This window comes from Rhinichthys klamathensis, unplaced genomic scaffold, assembly GCF_029890125.1.
Source record: "Rhinichthys klamathensis goyatoka isolate OS25496 unplaced genomic scaffold, OSU_Roscu_1.1 h1tg000437l_1, whole genome shotgun sequence".
In the NCBI taxonomy this organism is placed as follows: Eukaryota; Metazoa; Chordata; class Actinopteri; order Cypriniformes; family Leuciscidae; genus Rhinichthys; species Rhinichthys klamathensis.
In genome coordinates this window covers 726,156-751,154 of record NW_026606933.1, presented here as the reverse complement: position 1 = coordinate 751,154, position 24,999 = coordinate 726,156, and the positions used below count along the sequence as shown (strand labels likewise).

General features: G+C 38.5%; 1 protein-coding gene across 1 annotated transcript; it reads right to left on the bottom strand.

Annotated features, from left to right (window-relative positions):
* Window positions 1-6,731: 6,731 nt before the first annotated feature.
* rps6kl1 (ribosomal protein S6 kinase-like 1) lies at window positions 6,732-24,506 on the bottom strand. Its single transcript, XM_056236075.1, has 12 exons — window positions 24,411-24,506; window positions 23,524-23,599; window positions 22,575-22,884; window positions 20,572-20,696; window positions 19,164-19,256; window positions 18,989-19,036; window positions 17,716-17,848; window positions 13,834-15,060; window positions 12,260-12,349; window positions 12,068-12,150; window positions 10,014-10,109; window positions 6,732-6,911 (listed from the first exon to the last, which is right to left on the bottom strand). The coding sequence occupies exons 3-12, from the start codon at window positions 22,708-22,710 to the stop codon at window positions 6,801-6,803; spliced, it is 2,142 nt and encodes a 713-aa protein (XP_056092050.1). The 5' UTR covers window positions 22,711-22,884; window positions 23,524-23,599; window positions 24,411-24,506; the 3' UTR covers window positions 6,732-6,800.
* Between the last annotated feature and the right edge of the window lie 493 nt (window positions 24,507-24,999).

Below are 24,999 nucleotides of genomic sequence, written 5' to 3'. Positions count from 1 at the left end.
TCAGAATTGCGTGATAGTTGCAATTGTGTTATAAAGTCAGAATTGCGTGATAGTTGCAATTGTGTTATAAAGTCAGAATTGCGTGATAGTTGCAATTGTGTTATAAAGTCAGAATTGTGAGATATAAAGTCGCAATTATGTTATAAAGTCAGAATTGCGTGATAGTTGCAATTATGTTATAAAGTCAGAATTGCGAGATATAAAGTCGCAATTGTGTTATAAAGTCAGAATTGTGAGATATAAAGTCGCAATTATGTTATAAAGTCAGAATTGCGTGATAGTTGCAATTATGTTATAAAGTCAGAATTGCGTGATAGTTGCAATTGTGTTATAAAGTCAGAATTGCGAGATATAAAGTCGCAATTATGTTATAAAGTCAGAATTGCGTGATAGTTGCAATTATGTTATAAAGTCAGAATTGCGTGATAGTTGCAATTATGTTATAAAGTCAGAATTGCGAGATATAAAGTCGCAATTATGTTATAAAGTCAGAATTGCGTGATAGTTGCAATTATGTTATAAAGTCAGAATTGCGAGATATAAAGTCGCAATTATGTTATAAAGTCAGAATTGCGTGATAGTTGCAATTTTGTTATAAAGTCAGAATTGCGTGATAGTTGCAATTGTGTTATAAAGTCAGAATTGCGTGATAGTTGCAATTGTGTTATAAAGTCAGAATTGTGAGATATAAAGTCGCAATTATGTTATAAAGTCAGAATTGCGTGATAGTTGCAATTATGTTATAAAGTCAGAATTGCGAGATATAAAGTCGCAATTGTGTTATAAAGTCAGAATTGTGAGATATAAAGTCGCAATTATGTTATAAAGTCAGAATTGCGTAATAGTTGCAATTATGTTATAAAGTCAGAATTGCGTGATAGTTGCAATTGTGTTATAAAGTCAGAATTGTGAGATATAAAGTCGCAATTATGTTATAAACTCAGAATTGCGTGATAGTTGCAATTATGTTATAAAGTCAGAATTGCGAGAAATAAAGTCGCAATTGTGTTATAAAGTCAGAATTGCGAGATATAAAGTCGCAATTGTGTTATAAAGTCAGAATTGCGTGATAGTTGCAATTGTGTTATAAAGTCAGAATTGCGTGATAGTTGCAATTGTGTTATAAAGTCAGAATTGCGTGATAGTTGCAATTGTGTTATAAAGTCAGAATTGTGAGATATAAAGTCGCAATTATGTTATAAAGTCAGAATTGCGTGATAGTTGCAATTATCTTATAAAGTCAGAATTGCGAGATATAAAGTCGCAATTATGTTATAAAGTCAGAATTGCGTGATAGTTGCAATTATGTTATAAAGTCAGAATTGCGAGATATAAAGTCGCAATTATGTTATAAAGTCAGAATTGCGTGATAGTTGCAATTATGTTATAAAGTCAGAATTGCGTGATAGTTGCAATTGTGTTATAAAGTCAGAATTGCGTGATAGTTGCAATTGTGTTATAAAGTCAGAATTGTGTGATAGTTGCAATTGTGTTATAAAGTCAGAATTGTGAGATATAAAGTCGCAATTATGTTATAAAGTCAGAATTGCGTGATAGTTGCAATTATGTTATAAAGTCAGAATTGCGAGATATAAAGTCGCAATTGTGTTATAAAGTCAGAATTGTGAGATATAAAGTCGCAATTATGTTATAAAGTCAGAATTGCGTGATAGTTGCAATTATGTTATAAAGTCAGAATTGCGTGATAGTTGCAATTGTGTTATAAAGTCAGAATTGCGAGATATAAAGTCGCAATTATGTTATAAAGTCAGAATTGCGTGATAGTTGCAATTATGTTATAAAGTCAGAATTGCGTGATAGTTGCAATTATGTTATAAAGTCAGAATTGCGAGATATAAAGTCGCAATTATGTTATAAAGTCAGAATTGCGTGATAGTTGCAATTATGTTATAAAGTCAGAATTGCGAGATATAAAGTCGCAATTATGTTATAAAGTCAGAATTGCGTGATAGTTGCAATTGTGTTATAAAGTCAGAATTGCGTGATAGTTGCAATTGTGTTATAAAGTCAGAATTGCGTGATAGTTGCAATTGTGTTATAAAGTCAGAATTGCGAGATATAAAGTCGCAATTATGTTATAAAGTCAGAATTGCGTGATAGTTGCAATTATGTTATAAAGTCAGAATTGCGAGATATAAAGTCGCAATTATGTTATAAAGTCAGAATTGCGTGATAGTTGCAATTGTGTTATAAAGTCAGAATTGCGTGATAGTTGCAATTGTGTTATAAAGTCAGAATTGCGTGATAGTTGCAATTGTGTTATAAAGTCAGAATTGCGTGATAGTTGCAATTGTGTTATAAAGTCAGAATTGCGTGATAGTCGCAATTATGTTATAAAGTCAGAATTGCGTGATAGTTGCAATTATGTTATAAAGTCAGAATTGCGAGATATAAAGTCGCAATTATGTTATAAAGTCAGAATTGCGTGATAGTTGCAATTGTGTTATAAAGTCAGAATTGTGAGATATAAAGTCGCAATTATGTTATAAAGTCAGAATTGCGTAATAGTTGCAATTATGTTATAAAGTCAGAATTGCGTGATAGTTGCAATTGTGTTATAAAGTCAGAATTGTGAGATATAAAGTCGCAATTATGTTATAAACTCAGAATTGCGTGATAGTTGCAATTATGTTATAAAGTCAGAATTGCGAGAAATAAAGTCGCAATTGTGTTATAAAGTCAGAATTGCGAGATATAAAGTCGCAATTGTGTTATAAAGTCAGAATTGCGTGATAGTTGCAATTGTGTTATAAAGTCAGAATTGCGTGATAAAGTCGCAATTGTGTTATAAAGTCAGAATTGCGTGATAGTTGCAATTATGTTATAAAATCAGAATTGCGAGATATAAAGTCGCAATTGTGTTATAAAGTCAGAATTGCGAGAAATAAAGTCGCAATTGTGTTATAAAGTCAGAATTGCGAGATATAAAGTCGCAATTGTGTTATAAAGTCAGAATTGCGTGATAGTTGCAATTGTGTTATAAAGTCAGAATTGCGTGATAGTTGCAATTGTGTTATAAAGTCAGAATTGCGTGATAGTTGCAATTGTGTTATAAAGTCAGAATTGCGTGATAAAGTCGCAATTGTGTTATAAAGTCAGAATTGCGTGATAGTTGCAATTATGTTATAAAATCAGAATTGCGAGATATAAAGTCGCAATTATGTTATAAAGTCAGAATTGCATGATAGTTGCAATTGTGTTAAAGTCAGAATTGCGTGATAAAGTCGCAATTGTGTTAAAAAGTCAGAATTGCGTGATAAAGTCGCAATTGTGTTATAAAGTCAGAATTGCGAGATATAAAGTCGCAATTATGTTATAAAGTCAGAATTGCATGATAGTTGCAATTGTGTTAAAGTCAGAATTGCGTGATAAAGTCGCAATTGTGTTAAAAAGTCAGAATTGCGTGATAAAGTCGCAATTGTGTTATAAAGTCAGAATTGCGTGATAGTTGCAATTATGTTATAAAATCAGAATTGCGTGATAAAGTCGCAATTGTGTTATAAAGTCAGAATTGCGTGATAAAGTCGCAATTGTGTTATAAAGTCAGAATTGCGTGATAAAGTCGCAATTGTGTTATAAAGTCAGAATTGCGTGATAGTTGCAATTGTGTTATAAAGTCAGAATTGCGTGATAGTTGCAATTGTGTTATAAAGTCAGAATTGCGTGATAAAGTCGCAATTGTGTTATAAAGTCAGAATTGCGTGATAGTTGCAATTATGTTATAAAATCAGAATTGCGAGATATAAAGTCGCAATTATGTTATAAAGTCAGAATTGCATGATAGTTGCAATTGTGTTAAAGTCAGAATTGCGTGATAAAGTCGCAATTGTGTTAAAAAGTCAGAATTGCGTGATAAAGTCGCAATTGTGTTATAAAGTCAGAATTGCGTGATAGTTGCAATTATGTTATAAAATCAGAATTGCGTGATAAAGTCGCAATTGTGTTATAAAGTCAGAATTGCGTGATAAAGTCGCAATTGTGTTATAAAGTCAGAATTGCGTGATAAAGTCGCAATTGTGTTATAAAGTCAGAATTGCGTGATAGTTGCAATTGTGTTATAAAGTCAGAATTGCGTGATAGTTGCAATTGTGTTATAAAGTCAGAATTGCGTGATAAAGTCGCAATTGTGTTATAAAATGTTTTGTTCTGTGGCGGAAACGAGCTTAGTAACGTGTTCACGTTTTTGTGAATTGTTTTTTGCACATGTATTAAGGAGCTCGAGATGCTGCTGCACTGGGACTCCAGACGGACACACATATCATGAGATGAGGTTTCCCTCAGAGCGTGTGTGTGTGTGTGTGTGTGTGGTTGTGTTCAGCACGCGCACAAGACTTCTGGAGAATATGAAAGTAAGGTACAGTGCAGGTCTGGTGTGTGGTGAGAGGCTCACATGCTGAAGATGCTTTGAGGTCACTTGGTTTTTTATTCTCACGCCTGGAAAGATTACAAAGCACACACACACACACACACCTGCTTTACACTTCCACAAACATGAGATCAGCGGGGCTTTTTAAAAAATAATCTCAAAGATCACATTATGCTTCTAATCAGATTCACACTTGCTAATATATTTGCTCTGACAGATATGCTTCTGTGTTTGTCTTTCAGAATAATTCACAACAACTAGTAAGAAATGAGTGGTTTTATTGAATGCAATCACGTAAGATCAAGAAAAGACATTCATTTGAAAATGGAGAGGATTAAACACGTGTTTGGTGTTCGGTAATATTGCATTTGATCTGCAGAACAGCAAGTGCAAAGTTTGAATGCCCCGAATCGACCTTCAGACCATTTATGTCACATAAAGAAAAAAGTCATGCCGTGGCAAATCTAATAAAAAGTCATAATTATAACGTACAGGCCTGGTTTCACAGACAGGGTTTAGATTAAGCCAGGATTAGGCCTTACATATATGCAGCTTTTATAAATGTGCCTTAAAAACATTACTGATGTGAATCTAGAGATGAATCAATGGCACTGACATATTTTAAGAAATGCTTTTCATATCAAACAGCTCAAAGATGCATTATAGTCTGAGACTCGATTAAGCCTGGTCTGTGACACCGGGGGAGAAAGTCATAATCATGAGATTAAAAAGTCAAAATTGACATAAATCAAAATTATGACATACTAACCCATAATTTCACATTTTTAAGTTATAATTGATTTTTGCCATAATTTTAACTGTCATAATTTAGACTTTTTATATCATAATGTGACTTTTTGAGTCAGAATTTCAACTTGTCATAATTCTTACTTTTTAAGTCAATGTCGACTTAGTATGTCATAATTTTACTTTTTTAATATCTTAAATGTCATAATTTTGACTTTTTGTCATAATTATGATATAAAAAGTCATAATGACATGTCAAAATTGACATGCTAAGCCATAATTATGAAAGTTAAAAAATTATGAGTCAAATTATGACTGTTATAATTTTGACTTAGTCTTTATTATGACAAATCATAGATCTACTTTTCATCTCATAATTATGACTAATAATTTTGATTTTTCATCTATATTAAATATGACATAATTTTGACTTAGAATGTCAGATTTTCTACTGTCATTATGTCAACGGTGTCAATTTAGATTTTTTTGTCCTAATTTATGACCCTTTAAGTCATACTTCATCTCATGACAATCATTATTTTGACATCTCTTAAATATGACTTAATATTTCATAATTTTGACTTCTCATCTCTTAAATAAGAGTGTCATCATTTGGACTTTTTGACATAATTATGATATAAAAAGTCATAATCACAAAAGTCAAAATTGGCATACTAAGCCACAGTTATGAAAATTACAAAATTCTGAAATAGTCGAAATTATGACTTTGTTACAATATAATTCTTTATCATCATAATTATGATTTTTTAGGTCTTTTATGTCCAAATTTCTACTTTAAGTCAAAGTTGACAGTATGATGTTTGTCATAATTATAACTTCTTAAATCATTATCTGCTTTTTATCTCATAATTATGATTGTCATAATTTCGACTTTTCGTCTATTAAATATGACAGTATGTCATAATTTTGGCTTTTTATGTCAGATTCTTTACTTTTAAGTCATAGTGTTGACTTTTGTTTTTGAATTATGATTTACAAAAGCATGATTTTTCTTCTTCTCTTATCTGGCAGAGAAGGGCTTCCCTGCGATCCAGCTGTTCAGGTCTGTGTGTGATGTAGAAAACTGCTGATGTGGAGAAATATCTCCTGGTTCCACCAGATGGTGGTAAAAGTACACGATGAATCCATAAATCCTCCAGGAATAAAGGCTGTGATCCACTTCAGAGCTCCAGTAAAGATTCACCCACATTCATTGTTTCTGCCGTCTGGTCTAATAAAAGCTTGCCGAGGTGTTTCCACTCTCACCGGGAATGCTGACATATACCAGGGAAACTGACGTATTGATAACCTGACACTTTTAGCTCATGTTTAGAATAGCATACTAGCTCACTACACTTACCATTTCATTAGTGTGCAGTTTTTTATAATGCCTAAAGTATGGTAATTTATTAAATGCAGAAACGCCCAAATATACAGACTGTATATTTGTGAAAATGTGCAGTATAGCACTAACACATGTCAGCTTTTCACATTTATCATTTAGATATTTGCTTGACCTGCCAAAAGTGAAATAATTTAACTATTAAAAATAAAAAGAATAATGCAAGTTTCAGAAACTCAGCCTCAGTGTAATGGATACTGTGCTCAACACACATCTTTAATGTCAGCAGAAACAGATGTAGGGGGTGAATACTTTCACACGGCACTACGGCGTGAGTGTGAGCCACGGGACGGAGGTGAAGAACGGATGGCACTTGATGTCGCTCACGCCACCGCCTCCTGATCCCAGACGATAACACGCTTCACACTGGAGCAACTGCGGGAAACAAGGAGAAACGCTTGCTTTCAGGGAACCGTCAGCGGTGGCTCACAGTTATGCAGAAAATACAAAGACAGAAGAGAAAAGATTGTATATACTAATATGAGAAGCATTAGAAAAAGAGGGTGATACACCACATATGGTACATCCGTACATGCGGATCATTGATTAGTACAGTTTACACACTGCATTCATGTTCTTATATTCCATGCAATATCCATGTATGTTTTAAGGCATATTTATGTACATATGTTTATGATGATTTTAAGTTGCTCGAAGGAAGTCTAGATTCTGACTACTCAGAAACCACTAGTTTAAATAACTTCACTTCAACCGGCTTGAGTGGAGTGACTGGGGAAGTGTTCACAAATTTACACAAAGATACAGCGTGAACTATATTGGACTCGTTTAATAAATATTAGGGCTTCACAATATATAGAAATTAACGAAATATTGCAAATCTCCGCCCGTCCGCCACCAGGAGGTCGACCTCTGCGACAAGCGGACGGAGGGTCTGCGGCGGCCACCACCCAGGCCTCAGGGTGGAGCAAGCCGCAGGATTCGACCACCTCCATCCAGGAGGCAAGCGGAGGTGCAAACGAGCGACCCAGAGGTGGATCAAGTTGCTCTTCAGGAGATGGTGAACGTGCCGCTCTTTCCCCCAGCGAGTGCCAGGTGAAGAATCTTTTGTTTCCTTTTCTTTTTGTTACGCCACTGCCCCCCGGGTACCCACAATTTCAATAAAAGAGCAATTTCTAAGACCTCTGGGTCCCAAGACACTCAGACCCCACTCCGGGCCGCTATGCCGTCAGAGTCAGGTCCCTGCATTCCGCCTCGCTGCCCCACCCCGGGTACGTCTGTGGTGCCGTTGGTCCCGCTTGCACGGTGTCTGGGAGCCTGGCTAGCGCTTCCCAGCCCGTCTCGCTGGCTCATCCGTACTATCAGACTCAGCTATGCGATTCAGTTCGCCCGGCATCCCCCAGCATTCATTGTGCTCAGGGCAGAGATCGCTGTCCTACTGGTGAAGGACGCTGTCGAGCCGGTGTCTCCAGCCGATATGAAGACCGGCTTCTACAGCCTGTACTTCATTGTTCCCAAGAAAGGTGGGTTACGACCAATTTTGGACCTGTGTGTCCTGAACCGGTCCCTTCACAGGCTACCGTTCAAGATGCTTACGTAGAAACACATTTTCAAGTGCATCCGTCCCCAAGATTGGTTTGCAGCGATCGACCTGAAAGATGTGTACTTTCATGTCTCGATTCTCCCTCGAAACAGACTTTGCTTTGCGTTCGAGGGGCGGGCATATCAGTACAAAGTCTTACCCTTCAGGCTGGCCCTGTCACCCCGTGTCTTCACGAAAGTCGCGGAGACTTTCGAAACCATTGCTCCCAACCAGCATGGTGCGAGCATGGTGTTCGTGTCCTCAACTACCTCGACGACTTGCTTATCCTAGCCCAGTCGCGAGAGCAGTTGTGCGAACACAGGGACATGGTGCTCATTCACCTAGGGCTTTGGGTGAACTGGGAAAAGAGTAAACTCACCCCCGGGCAGAAGATCTCTTTTCTCGGTATGGAGCTGGACTCGATCAATATGATATCTCACCGAGGCCCGCGTCCAGTCAGTGTTGAACTGTGTGAGCACGCTCAGACGGAGAACAGCGACACCACTGAAACTTTTTCAGAGGCTCCTGGGGCATATTGCATCTGCAGCCGCGGTAACCCCACTCGGTTTACTTCATATGAGGCCGCTCCAACACTGGCTCCATGATCGAGTCCTGAGATGGGCGTGGCAGAGCGGCTCGTGCTGGGTCCAAGTGACCCTGCATTGTCGCCAAACTCTCAGCTTGTGGTCGGACCCTTCATTCCTGCAGGCTGGTGTTCCCCTACCCTAAAAAGTGTCCAGGCATTCTGTGGTCTACACGGATGCCTCTGCCACCGGCTGGGGGGCCATGTACAACGGGCATGCAGCTTCAGGTCTGTGGGCGGGGCCTCAACTGCGTTGGCACATCAAATGCTTCGAGTTGTTAGCAGTACATCTTGCGCTGGGCCGCTTCAAAACACCGCTACTAGGCAAGCATGTACCGGTCCGTTCGGACAGCACTGCGACCGTTGCGTACATCAACCGCCAAGGTGGTCTACTACGCTCACGTCGCAGGTCACAACTCGCCCGCCATCTCCTCCTCTGGAGTCAGAAGCATCTGAGGTCGCTTCGTGCCGTTTATATTCCGGCCCTGCTCAACCGTGCAGCCGACGAGCTCTCACGGCAGCGGGTGCTACCGGGAGAATGGCGACACCATCCCCAGGTGGTATTGCAATTTTTTTAATCCAATAAGAAGACACTACGATGGAAACACATTTAATGAATAAATCCCTCGAAGCTAACTTTGCGGCAGCAGAGGATGTGATTGGACAACTGGACAAACCAGCGGACCAATCGCGTTGCACAGCATCTCAAATGTTGGTTTTTCGCAAGTAATTTATGATGCAGGAAAAAAGCCAAAGTGGGTTTTACCCGATTGTAGCAACTTTCATTTTACAGTAATTACTGATTTTTCGCGCAAATTTTCCAGGAAGTGACGATTTTTTTCTCTTGAACACATGGAATGGAACCAGTGCTTTATTTGCAAATTATTTATTTTGTGCACAAGTTTTGGATGGAAACATAGCTAATTTGATTAAGTCTCCTAAAAAGAATGACATTTACAAGATCCAAAAAACCTTAGCAGATTTGTCATACGTTAGTGCTTTTTTTAAATGTATTTATTTTTGTAAAATCCAAGTTTTGTCAATTTTATGTGATATTGGACTTGCATTTATATACTGTATATATATATATATATTATTTTCTTTTTGTTTGTAAAATCTATGGTTTGGAATACATTGTTGACTTTGATTTGTTACATATTACATATTATGTTTTTTTTTACATATTATGGTTAAAAATTATAGGTCTAATTATCTTTTGGTGAGATATGTCCTCTCTATTATCTAACAATTTCTTCTCTATTGTGACTATTCTACATTACCTAAATAGGTGGTTGTCACATGACTCAAGCACTGCGCACACTGTCATATCAGTTTGTATTGAGAGAGCAGTTACCTCAGTGAGAAGCGAGGCGGCTGCAGAACTGAGGAACTCTGGGATGTGGAGAGGAGTGTGAGGGTGAACGCCTGAAGGGTGGCACTGCCACAGCGGCTGGAGAGAAACAAAGTTGAACAGATGAAAACAACAGTCTCAACACATTCAAGACCAAGGAGATTTGTTGTTCCTTTTTGAGTTTGGTTCACTCAGCATTTCATCAGTAGCTGACAACGAAGCTTTGTGAGACCTGTTCTTCCTGTGAGAAACCTCTTAAAGGGGTGGTTGATTATGATTTCACTTTTCTAACTTTAGTTAGTGTGTAATGTTGCTGTTTGAGCATAAACAACATTTCTGACTCCGGTTTGAACATAAAAGGCTAAAAGTTTTTTAAATGTTTGTCTGTGTGGGGTAAAAGGACACAAGTTGTTGTAGCTCCGCCCTCTGTGCCGGGAGCAGCAGCTCATTTGCATTTAAAGGGACAGACACAAAAACGGTGCCTTTTTGTTCACCCTCAAAAAGTGACAAATTTAACATGCTATAAAAATATCTGTGAGGTATTTTCAGCTAAAACTTCACATACACACTCTGGGGACATCAGAGATTTATTTTACATCTTGTGAAAAGGGCATTATACCACCTCTTTAAAGACAAGGATCACCACGATTGCTGTGTTTTCTGCCTGGGTCGCACCCACACGGAGACAGCACTGAGTGGCTTGGACTGCCCCCACTGTGAAGGCATGACAGCCCTTTCTCTCCTCCTCGGCTTGCTCTCGTAATGGTAGATGAGGCTCCTGACTCCAATCGACCACTTGAGCCAAGCCGCAGAAGAAGCAGATGTGCCCATTTGCTCAATGCCCTCGGACCCCTCGTCCGTCTGAGCCATCTTCGCCTGTATATTTTATAGAAGCTTGCATTCGCCCCTCTCCTGGAGCCCAAGATGTAGTCTCTTTTGGCACATCTGAGGATGATGAGGATGTGATGTCCACACCGGAGTCAGAGAGAGAGGAGTGGAGCTCCATGATAGAAATGTCGACGCTACAGAAGGATGCAGACAGCAACATAGTGCCGGCCCACATTCAGCCCACATCTGGTACATGTGAATTCCACACGGCGGCTCTAGGTCGGCCGGTCTCTAAGACCTGGCGTGCCTCTCACCTAACGGCATGGCTCACCTTATGGCGTGCCTCATGCTTCCCTCTGGTCGAGGAAGCCGCGGACGCCAAATCCCCGGCAGTTCATCCCTCCAAGCCCTACAGTGCAACCGGCAGCATCGCAGAGAAGGCATTCACTGAAGCTGGCCAAGCACTGCACACACTGTCACAGCTTCAGCCCTCCATACGATAGCTATCCTGCAAGTATATCAAGCAAAGAGGCTGAAAGAGATGGACGAGACCGACCCAGACCTGGACGTCCTCAAGGAACTTCATAGCGCTACTGGCTTGGTGCCGAAAGCAACAAAAACGATGGCCCAGTCTATTGGCTGCACAATGGGGAGCTTAGTGGAGATGGATTGCCATCAATGGCTAACACTCACAGGTTAAAGGACTCAGACAAGGAGGCGCTCCTGGTTGCACCGGTGAGTCCAACGGGTCTGTTTGGGGACAGAGTGGAAGCATTCACTGGGTGTTTCACCGAGGCGCAGAGACAGGCACCAGCGCAATATGGCTGCCGTCGCATCATCCAGGTGGATGCTGCTCATTGGTGGTGGTTGAGGTGATTCCCCCTTCCATGTGTCAAATGCTTTGCGTGCAGAGAAAAGCACTATATAAATGTAACGAATTATTTCCCCATAGCTTAGCTACTGACACAATGTCTCGTTCTCTCCTCTCAGGAAACCAGCGTTATACGAGTAACCAAGGTCACGTTTTGATACGTTATATAATTGTAGTAGATTTTGCTCAAAGGCGACTACAAAAATACCTCAAAAGCCTATACATGACAAAACAGACAAATTTGACTTTCACTAACAAATACATAGTAAAGGTGTCACATCTAACAATCTGAGCCGTTTCCAGTCATTCTTGGGTTAGTTTTAATTCTTTACTTTTAAAGCAGAAAAAGTTTGCTTACCATGCCAGTAAGAAGCTCATATAATAAAGCTCCAAGACTCCACCAATCACATGCCTCTGTGATTTTCGATACGCCTCCAATTTCTGCACCAAATTAGAAAAATAAATAGTCATTACATTTCAAGACAACAGAATGTGTCTTAGAAATGTTGCAGTTTGATGTGATTATGAATAAACAATTGAAATGTCTTACCTGGTGCACAGTACATCTCTTCCATTGCTTTCGGGTTAATTTCAGGCTGAACTTCCGTCCATAGTCCAAAGTACGTAAGACACGCCTCACCTGTGTGCATTTGAACCACTGTTTTAAAATACTAGAATGACGTTCCAAACCTGTTGTCTTTCCTCCGTGAAACACAAAAAGAGATGCTAGACATAATGTCCGAGCAGCTCTTTTCCATCTAATGAAATTGACAATGAAATGACAAAATAGTTCCATAAACAACAATAAGCCATGTATTCCAAATCTTCTGAAGTCATATGATACAAAGCCATCACAATCCAATGATGATGAACCAATTATGTTTGGTAACAATGATGTCTAACCTAGTGTGACGCATTTTATCTGCCATTTTTCCTTCAGATCTTGACAGTAAAAATCACCAATCATTTCTTTATATGGACAAGAGTATGTTCTCGTTTCCTGTGAGTGAATTAATGATGGATAAATGTATTTTTCTGTGAACCTTTCCTTTATTATATCAGATAACTGAAAAAGAGTAAACATACTGTCAATGTGTAGTTCAAGGTTAGCAAATCCTGCTCTTGGAGTTCTACCTTCCTGCAGATTTCAGTTTCAACCTGGTCCAACACCTGCCTGTTATTGTCATGTAATTCTGTGATTTGCATTTCCAGGTGTGTTGGAGCACGTTTGAGCTTAACTCTGCAGGATGGTAGCCATCCAGGAGCAGGATTATATATGTACAATTGTAATGTTAAGATGCATAGGACAGGGCTCTTCAACTCCAGTTCTGGAGGGAAACCGTCATGCAGAATTTTGCTCCAAACCCAATCAGACTCAACAGGCTGTAACTTTCTAGTAATCCCGAAGACCTTAATTACCTTGTTTGAGTGTGTTTAATTAGGGCTAGAGCTAAACTCTGCTGGATAATAGTGATGTTCTTTTAAGCCGGTAACCAGTCGAGCCGGTTCACAGAATTGAACTGAATCTAACTTTATTTCCGGGTTGATGATACCTGTGATTTTTTTTTCCAAACCAGTTCAGCGGAAATCCCACCCTGCAGCCGATTTCATTGGTTTAGGTTACAGTGACAGGTAGGTTTAGGGATCAGTGTTTGTTGTAGTCAATCAGTACAGTGATTGGCATGACCAAATGCTCCTTTGCAGCACCGAATGAGCCAGTGACCATGTCCAGATGGGTTACTGAATCAAAAAAACGATTAAAAATAAATGAATCAAAAAGTACTGACTCGACCCACTGGTTATCCTCTGAGAACTTTGACAGCTCATTCGGGTCTTTTTCCAGTCAGACATGACCGAAAAGGTGACTTTTAACTCTGCCTGTAGTTTTGATTCTTCATTTCTGGACATGCTTACTGGTTTATTCTGTGCTGTGAAAGAAGTGTATGTCCTACTTCGAATGTGCATCTTGCGTCATCAACCTGGAAATAAAGTTTGATTCTGTGAACCGACTCGACCGGTTACTGGCTTACAACAAGGATTTGTTCAATAATCGAACATCACTACTGGACAGTGGCCCTGCAGGATCAGAGTTGAAGACTAAAGACTTGGCAGCAGAAGACATACCACTGCTGCGAAGTAGAACATTTCTTGGGTTTAGGTCCTGGCACATGATGCCCTGCTCATGAAGACTTTCCAATGCCAACAGAATCTGAGCTCCCCACAGTCGCACCTCGTCCTCGGGGAGTCCCTGTCTACCCCCGTTCCATTTGGCACTGAAGTTCTTGGCCTTAATTTGGGCGTGATGGCCCAAGCCGTTCACCTTCATCAGCTGTTCCATATAAGGGTATTCTAGTTTAGTCTCACTCCAACAGGAGCTGTTTGTGGTAGACGCTGATGGGATCATGCCAACTTGAGGTTGTTTATATGAAGGGCTGAAAAAATGCCAGTTCTCCATGTCCTCCGTCCCAACCTCCCTCACCATATCAACAGAGTTCACCCGAGAAGTCATCTTTGTGAAGTCTAAAGAGATACCTTCTTGCTTTTGAGTTGCACATTCAAATGGATAGCGATGAGAACTGACTTTGCTCAACTCAGCCACAAACTGTCCAAGCTGTCCATTTCCACTGGGTTTACAGTTAGTAACACTCTGTTCAAGAGAAAACCCATCATGCGCTTGGTTTCGTGGAGGTACATGTGATGTGTTGGAAACTATCCGAACTCTCTGTGGAAGTACGTCAACTGTGTTGCAAAGGGTTGGTTGTGCGTTTTCACCAAATAAAGAGGCTGGAGTGATCTGAGCTGCACAGCTGAATCCTAGAATATCCGAGTTTGATCCTGGAACAGTGAAACTTTTACAACCCTGAGCAGGTTCTAAAGCAATCCAAGCTTTGTTCAGATCCATGCAAGAGTCAATCCGCTCAATGCGGACATCATTTCCTAGAAGGTCGGAAGTGACATCAAGAGGATCCCGAGTGTCCACAATCACACAGGGATGAACGGGAAGAGGAACATTATCCTGAGGTAAAGAATTAAGAACATTGTGTGGACAGACAGAAGGAAGCGCATTATCTGTCCTAATTGCATACAATCCTGGAGAACCCTGTTGGCGCCCCGTATCTTCACAGTAGGAACGGGTTCTACAGTTCTCAAGACAAAGACCAGCTGGGCTGCCTGGCCTCTCAAGAGGTGTAGTTCTCTCACAATTCTCATTGAGGTAAATATCTTGGTGGATAGCAGGGAGGGTGTAGCTGTTCTTCAGGTAGATCTTGTGCTGGTTGGGGCTGAGGCATTCTGGATACTCCCTGACTGCTTCACTTCTGACCCTGTGAAGTCTGGAAAAGAGTCTTCCACCTGTAGAAAAGCAGAGCTGTCAAACTATATGTCATTGTGAGTAGATGGACCACTATTTCAAATGCCCTCCAACTATACTGACTATGAGGAGCTTATGGCCTACCAACTGTTGAAACAATATAGATAAGGGTCCTTCAAATCAGGACCTTGAGGTCCAGTGTCCTGCAGAGTTTTGGTCCAACCTTGATCAAACACCTGGACAAGTTTATAAAGGTCTTCAGGATTACTAGAAAATTAAATGGCAGTTTACTATGATCAGGGTTGAGGCTAAATTCTCCAGGGCTAGATATAAAGATTCCTGATATAGATTTTTTTTTTTTCAGAGCGTGTGCAACAAATATTCCCATGCATGGATTTTTCTTGACTTTTATCTCCTGACTCTTGCACCATCGATTTCACGATTAGACCTCAGTACTGATGGTGGTATCCAATCCTGATCATAGAGGGCCACTGTCATGCAGACTGTTGCTCCAACCTGTTCCAACACACTTGCCTGGAAGTTTGTAGTGATCCTGCAGACCTTGATTAGCTTGTTCAGGCGTGTTTAATTAGGGTTGGAGCAAACTCTGCAGAGAAGTGGACCCTGAGGGCCAGAGTTTAGAATCCCTGCAGTAGAGTTTAGGGCCAGTGTCATGCAGAGTATAGCTTCAACCTGTTCCAACACACCCGGAAGACCTTGAGCTGGTTAAAGTGTTTGATTAGGGTTGAAGCTGCAGGACAGTGGACCTCCAGGCTAGATTTCAAGATCCTTGATATGGATCTTTTTTTTTTTTCAGTGTACAACATTTTCCCATGTATGAAATTTCCAAAAGCAATGCTAAACATTTTTCCTGACTTTTATCTCCTAATTCTAGCTCCGTCCCTTTCATTAATAGACCACAGTACTGATTTGGATACTGCTGAGCAGGGGTGTCCAATCCTTCTCCTGATGGGCCAGTGTCCTATAGAGCAGGGTTCTCAACTCTGGCCCTTGAGGTCCACTTTCCTGCAGAGTAAGTTCACTTAATATTCAACAATATAATTGATCTGCCTGCATTGACCCCATTGTATGAGAACTGAACTGAGCTGGACAATGACACCACTGTTTTCTCCAGAGCTGCTGTATAGACAAATTAACTAAATTAATAACTTTATTTTACAGAAATTAACCATCACTGAAATTACTTAAGCTGGCCTATGACACTATTTTCTTCTAGATCTGCTGTACAGCCGAAACAAACTTTGTGGCATTTTTTCCTGTTATCACTGCCCAAACAGCAACATAGGTGTGTTCGACATCAGCTGCGGCTGGATGTAACCGAAAAAGGAGACGTGAAGTTGGACACTTTCTGGCTCCCGTAGTGACGCTCGCGCTGTGTTTGCATACTTTACCTCAGCTGAAGTGAAAGAAATGCAATATTTTCCAAATCCACAGATGTTTCAGAGACATTTTCATTCAATACTTTATGTACTGCTTCATACAGCGTCTGTTTGAACAAGAATAAATTTCAACATAAGCCTATAGCTACTGTCAATGAAGTGGAGTCTACGTTTATTAATCAGTTTTATTTTGATAAACATGCCACAATTTAATCGCGACTACATGAAAAGAGTGTTTACTGTTATAAAAAACTAATTTGTGAGCTTTAGTGGAACTAAAGGTGTGAGAATAAACACGAAACACACGTGATCGTTGTCATGCGGTGAATCCGGCCAATCGTGGAACAGTTGTGTCGTCATCAGAGCTCAGGCAGTCGCTCTTGAGAAGCTGCGCTTGGCTGAGTTCTCCGGCTGCTCTCGAATCGCTACCTTCAAATGTAGGTACAGTCACGTGGAGTCGGCGCTGTATCAAGTCGGACAAAATTTCTAACCGGCATGCACTGCCTCAAGTCAAACAAGCCTAGTGTCGGCCCAGATCCGGCCCACATTTGGACCATCTGGAATCCATGTGTAACAGATTGGGCCGGATCAGTGCCGGATCTTTAAAACAATCTGTATTGTTAAAAGCACTATATAAATAAAGGTGACTTGACTTGATCTGCCTATAACTTTCTAGTAATCCTTAAGACACTGATCTTGATTAGATAACACTTTGCACAACAGCAAGAACCTGGGACTGGGAATATTTGTCATTTGAAAGTCACATTACCAATGTTTCTAGAACAGCATTCTGATAAATATTGCTAAGTTACAGAAAAGGCTCTATGTTTATGATTTGTAATGCACTATTGGCTCCATAAACAAGCTTTGTTTTTTTAGATGCAACAATTCAGGTTTAGAAAATTTTATCATCTCTCTCTCTCCTATTTTATCATGTCTGTGGTTTGCATGTCATTTATAAAATGCTTAAGTACTTTAAGTACTGTATTTACAGTACTTAAAATATCTTCTATCAGATGTGACCTTTTGATAGAACTTATAAAATCGAGAGCATGTAGAGGGTCTTATCATATATGGATGCTAAGCTCTGGAATAGCCTTCTGGGTGGTGTTTGAGACACAGACACAGCTTAAGTGTGGACTGAAAACCGTCTGTTCAACAAAGACAAATCTCATTTTCATTGAATATGATGGTTGGGTTCCCCAGCAGGATCTTGGCTCCTGTTGTCTTGTTCACAGGGGATATACTATGTCGAACTGCTTTGGAACAATATACAATGTGAAAAGTGCTACTCACCTTGAACACGTTCTAGATGGAGGAACACAGTGTCTTCACTGACATAGTATTTTAGCAGCTTCACCATGAAGGGCACTCCCTGAGGAATGATGGTCGACCTCTCACGGCTCTCCCAGCTCGACTTCGGTAAACTCTGTCCAGAAAGCAGTATTTTTCGCACCAGAATTAGGCCCTTTCTAGTGAGCTGCCTCTTTAGACAGGCTTTTAGGGCAACATAAATGAGCTCCTGACACAAAGTCTGTTCCAAAAGGAAAGCAGCATTGGCACTGCCTTTTTAGTATGCTGACTTGTAAGAAAGCTGGGTTTAACCCAATTCTAAGGCTTGTTTCATACATACAGCACCATAACTACAAGAACAGGGTCACTTGTGCTTTGATAAAAAAAAAAAAAAAACATAGGGATGCACTGATATGAACATTTTGGCCGATACCGATAACCAATAATTCTTTTTATTTGAAATCCGATAATAGATATATTGGCCGATAAATCTAAATCCACATTTTTATATAATTTTTGAGAGCCTGATTACAAAAACATAAGTCTCACCATTAAAATCCATGTCCCAGGCACACAATTATGATGTTCTCATTATATAATTTTATGTAGTCGATATATGACAGACTTGCGCTGCACATGTTGCACTTTACTGTATTTTCCTTTTTCAAAGTGATTCCAATCATATTTCAAGCAATTTAAAACCATCATGGCAGACAGTGCACATCTGAAGTGTCTCAGCTGAAGAAAATACATTATTTATCGGATTTAATATATCTGCAAAATGTTCTTATTAGGCTGATTACGATAATATTAAAAAATGAACATACATCGGCTGCATAAATGTAACAGACCTGTGGCATTATACAGAAATTAATGTGATTTCTGGATTGCTATGTTGAGTATTTATTTTAATAAAAATAAATAAAAAAAATCTAATTTTCATTGCTGTAATGCAGAAAAATAATGATATATTATTTAAACAGCATTGTAATATTTATTGTATTTCCTTTAGTGTTTGCTGGTTTCAAATGACTTTTTTGTTTTGTCCACCTGTCTCTATAACTGGCCAATTCTAATATCTCAAGTGTCTGGTTTCAGTAACCCGAGACGAGTTTGTACTCAGATTTAGACACAGCCGCTTTTAACAGGATCAATCCAAGCAGACTCGCAGTAATAACAGCCCAGACAGCAACACAGTGTCGGCCCGGATGGCCTGATTCCCGCTCACTTCTGAAAGGAACCCATACACTAGAATACTTCTGTTTCAAATGCCTACCTTAACAATAAATGTCTCCTTGCTTATCAGACTTTCAACCGTCAGCACCTGTGGAAAACACACATTTAGAACTATTATAACTATTGCACTTCCAATGACTTTAATGTCCTGGCATATAGAGAGTAGTTGTAAGCCATGAGAAGCATGAGGAGCAGATATTTCTCACACACTGTACCTTATCAATGATTCCAACGACTTTGCACATCGCCAGATTCTCCACCGGCGAACTTAGATGTCTGATCGACCGAAACCGTAAGCTACTATAACCCTGATGACCAGGAAAATAACATGAATCAGAGAAAAAAACATAGTCAGGATATGAACTAATAGCAAAAATATGGTTCACATTGCAGCTTATTCTGGCCAAGAGCCGCCCACTTAAGACCTGTTCACTACAAGGACGATAACTATAACGATATTTATAAAGATTTAATAATCGCTCTAACTCTAAGAGAAAAGCGAAGTCCACACCACAACTACAACTATAACACCACAGAGGAATGACATCGTTAGAATTACTTTTAGAGTGATTTTGTCCAGCTTAGGAACTATAAAAACATCGACAGCCAATCAGAATCCATCCTGCTTTAAAGAGTTCGAGCATTTAAAGTGGAAATGACAAAACTGCAGCGCTTAAAATAATCAGAACGATATCGGCAGTTGGAGTGGATTTCGTTTTTTTTTTTCTCCCCCAATTAAATTTTTCTGGATTCCATTTAAAATGTACAATTTTATTTTAGTACTCAAAAAGCATGTCTAATTGATTGAAATAATGAAACTTATTGAACAATTAATTAAAAATTAAAATAAATTACATTTTTAGAGCCCCATGAAATTAATTTCATGTTGTCCCGAATTCCATTTGATTATATATAATTTTTGTATATATATATATGTGTGTGTGTGTGTGTGTGTGTATTTAATTACATATTTAAGGCATTTTAGTCATAAAAAACGCATGTCTAATCAATTGAATTATAAAACAAATACATTTTATATTTTATCTTATTAGAAATTGTGTGTTCACTGTTAAAATTATTTTTTTATTACTATTACTGCGAGTATTACTAAGTACATTATACTCTACTGTATAATAGTAATATATTTATGTTACAATTTCTTCAAGTTAAACTTTAGATAAGTGAATAAAGTTACTTATTTAACCCCTTAAGCCCTGAAGGCATTTTTACATTTGTAGAGTTTTAGAGTGACATACACAAAAGTAAGGACTCATAACTCCAAAACTTTTATTTATTTATCAGCAAATAACTCAGCACAACTTAGGAGTTTATCAAATCGAAAAGTTCAGATTCTAAGCTTTCAAATGACACTGATTTTGTGTTGTTCAAGGCAGTAGGTTTGAAAAATATTATTTTATTATTATTATTATACATGGACAGTACGGAGAGTTTCTAAGCTTTAAAATAATATTTTGTGTTATTCAATTCAGTGGTTGCTTAGTAATTTGATTATTCGGGTTAAAGGGGTGAATTGTGGGAGTTTGGCCATAAAAGTAAAAAAACTCAAATCAAAAGAGAAAAATCATGTTCAGCAAGATCTCATCAAGCACATTTGTCACCTACTCCTAAATGTGTGGATCCTTTAGAGATGTTGTCCTGTAAGTAAGAGATGAAGATCTCCTCGGCTCGCTTCAGATATTGAGTGGTCTTCCGCTTCACGGCTTCTCGTCTCTCTTTATTTGGATCCACTGTAAGACACGGAAGACTCTGCATTAGCGTGGAGATCAATGATCGACCCTTTGCTAAACACAGTTTTAATGTTATCCATCCTACCAGACTTTTCCAATCCAAATCATGCAATCATCAAAATTATCAAACAATGTAGTCCCAGAAAGAACAGAGGATGCAAGTGTGTAGGTTTTCCTTTTTCAAAATAGTTCATGCTGTGATGATTTAGATTATGTATCACCCTCATTACAAATTAACCTACGCTTGCTTCTTTTCTCTTTTTCTTTTCATGGGATATTATCACGCGTGGAACGCTTTTCAAAACTCTGGATGGTTTTGAACCAAGTGTGCAAATATAAGTTATATCTTGTCTTTCTTTTCAAACAAATGCTCACAAATTAAACTAACATCTCCAATTCGGATATACAGAGATATAATTCGGTTTGTTTGCGAAGTTGTTTAAATTCTCTACATTTATTTGTAGACTTTAATCTAATTATTTTGGAAATACACAACAATTACCTCATAAATTCGAGGTGTTCAAGTTAAGTTTTTTTTTTTGAGTGATTACCTCTATGTATTGGTATTGCAAAACCACCTTTTTTTTTTTTTTTATTTAACTTGTTTTAAACACAGTGGCTGACCGTCTTTGTGTCATGGCCCACAACAAATGTTGTTTATACTGAAATTTACAGAAACCTCTGTAACACTAAAGTTTCGGGAGTGACATCCCCCCCCAAAAAACTTTGCAATGACTGACATTGTGATAACAACAATAGCAATGAATGGGTGAACAAATCTTGCAGTGCACTTGTTCTGTTACATGCAATGTGTTTCTTATTACTGGTTTTCCACCTTCAAAGCAATATTTGAAGGCAACATGCTGTTTTAAAGTATCTTCGACGGCCCTGTCTGTACGATCTTATTTTGAAGTCTTTGCTTTTCCTGTGGTTTAGCTTCTGTTTTCATGGCTGCCTTGATCTCTAGGTTGTTCTTCACCCTCAGCTACTGATTCTCCACACCTGTGACTTCTCTAGTTCCTCATTTACTCGGTCTATTTGCAGCCCTGTGTTTCAGTTCTCTCTTCTCCATGCATGTCTTTGCTCGTCGTTATGCTTGGGTTTCATATCTGTGTTCGTCATCTTATTTTGGAATATTTCTTATTTAAAATCAGATTTCGCTTCAATTACTCCTTCCTCCACAACCTGACAAATCTATTACTTAGAATTGTATTATCAGTATAAACATTTCATTAAAAAAATTAGGTAACACTTACAATAAGGTTCATTATTTAATATTAGTTAACTACCTTAGTTAACATTATTAATCTTAGTTAATATTAATTTCAACATTTACTAATACATTTTTTAAATCAAAGGTTGTATTAGTTAACATTAGTTAATGCACTGTGAACTAACATGAACAAACAATGAACAGCTGTATTTTTATTAACTAACATTAGCAAAGATTAATAAATACTGTAACACATGTATTGCTCATGGTTAGATCATGTTAGGTAATACATCAACTAATGTTAACTAACGAACCTTATTGTAAAGTGTTACCAAAATTTTTATTTCCAAACATTTAAATAGTTTTTCTATGGTACTGAAATTGATAGATGAAATTTTACTAGGATTGGTAACGATAACTGAAAGTTTGGTGACTGACAACACTAACGATAAGTAAAGAATAATCACTTTTTGACTTCTGTTTACCTTGACTGAACTCAATTAAATTAAACATTAGAAGTGAATCAAGGCAATGAGTTTGCACTTAATAAGTCAACAACGGTTGACAGTCCAAAAATGTGTTTTTCACACTGTCAGTAATAATTTTCAGTCACTATATAATTTGATGAGCTCTTTTAGCTATAAAGCCAGAGGACACAACAGTACCTTGAACTCCATTGAGCAGCAGATCGACTCCATTCTTATAGTAGCTGAACGCCGCCTCATAATCTTCATTGACTTCTCTGTCCAGCGCCATTCGAATCTGCTGGGCTGCATCGAGCAGATAGTCTTTCTTTGCCATGTTTGTCTATCGGTTAGAAAGGGCAAATGTCCACAGGAACCAGAACCAGCCGATGGATCTGTAGTTGTGAAAACACTTCTGAAGTGGCACATTTCTGGTGATTAATAATAATCCTCCAGAAGGCCTCCGGTCTCTCTTGCGTTCACACACATGTGGAGCAAGGCCAGTGTCCACCTGCGCAACACAGAGAACATATATATATAGGTAACACTTTACAATAAGGTTCATTAGGTAACATTAGTTAATGTATTAACTAATATGAACTAACAATGAACAAAACACTTGTTACAGTTTTTATTAATCTTTAAAAAAAAAAAAAAAAATCCAGCTGTTGAACATAACTAATGTTACCAAAGACAACCTTTGATTTTATTAATGTATTAGTGTCACGATTTGGTCTTTGTCATGTTTCATGTCTGTCATGTGATCCCCTGTTCAAAGTCATGTGATCCTGCCATGTGTTCCCTTGTCTGATATGTCATGTTGTATATGTCTGTCATTCTATGTGCTTTGTTTCCTGTTATCACTTATATGTTTGTAAAATCTGACTAAACCGGATACTGTTGTAAATTTTACATTTTAATAAAAAAAAAAAAAAAAATAAAAAAAAAAGATATGTCATGTTGTCATTGGTTCATTGTTCACAGGTGTCCCTTGTCTAGTCATTAGTCTTGTGTATTTAAGCCCTCATGTTTGCCATGTGTTTTGTCAAGTATTGTTTCCTGTGACCACTGTTGTGTAAGTCTATGTCCACGTTTATGTTTCTTGCCATGCCACGCCAGTTTGTGAAATTAAACACAATGGACGACTCACCTTTGCGACCCCTGACTTCTGTCACAGAAAGCAGCCGCGTGTTTCCATCTGATCATGGTGCGGAAGAGGCTTTATCCTGAATAAAACCAAACGCAAAAGTTCATATTCACTTCATACTCTAACAGAGACTGAGAAATACTCAGTGTTTTCTGATGAAGAATGACTGCGATCCTGTAATGTTTATTAACGAAGCACTTTACATCAAGCTGATTTAACAGCTCTTTTAACGATACACAAAGCAACTAAAATATTGCAGTATTAATGTCATGAGTGCACATTAGAACCTAAGTTTAGGGACTAAACCTAATAGTATATCAATAATACCAAAATAACACTGTATATGAAGAGGCATATTTACCAAAATATGACGAGGTGTGGCAAAACTCACATCACTGTTTTAAAAACCTGTTCATTCAGTTTTTGCCCAATGAGAGTCAGAACGGCAAGGGAAAATAACTGAAGTTCCCTCAACATAATTTACCAAGGGCATTCATAATCGTTTCTGCAAAAATACTATAATTACTGCAATATCACAATAAGGCTTGAGACAATTACCACAACTGAAAGACTCGTCTTACACAGGGCGATCCCATATTCCTTTAAATAATTGTGGTATGTTATGGTAATATTGTGTGCACGTTCAGTTAGACACACAGAAACAGCAGGAACACAATAACATGAACGCGTGAAGCTAATCACCATACAGTCTCTCAAACGCGTGTGACGTCACTGCGACCCCCTTATATGACGGTGATCTTTCCCAGCAAATACTATTATATAACATTACAATATTAAACTGCGCCTGTATTTGAAGTAGAATCGTATGTTATTAACGGTTATTATGCGCTGTCATGAGTGATATATTACAAGAGGAACAGAAAACGAACCTTGCGCGAGATCTTCCTCCTCATCCTCAGCATCCGCTCCGCATCATCAACACCAGGAAGCAGAAACAGCAGACGCTTCCTATTGGCGGATCGAGACCCCCCCGGTGACGTCAGCACGCCGCTTGCCCGCCCTGGATGCTGTCACTATAAAATGTTTCACTGGGGGGAAAAAGGAAGAAATTATAAAGTAAGAGTTCTATTCTTTGAGAAGATTGTCTCTGGCCCTCCTACAATCTCATATTGGAATGGACTTTTTGATCATGTAAATTGGAAAAATATATGGTCCATACAACAAAGGGTTTTCGTTTTCCTCACAAACAAAGTAAAAGAAATATCTTTTTAATTAATTCATAATATTTACCCTGTCAAATATTTTTATATCTGATTTTGACACTTTTTTATTATTCTTACACGAGATAAAACATTACTTGATTACAATTTCATCCTCTCTTAACCCAAAAGCACTCAGAACATGTACAATTTGCACGACCTACAAACTTTTTACCTTAATTCATGTTTACATTTCTTTTAATTAAAGTAATTAAAGTAAGCCCTCTTTCTTTCTTTCCCCCCCCCATTCTTGTTTATT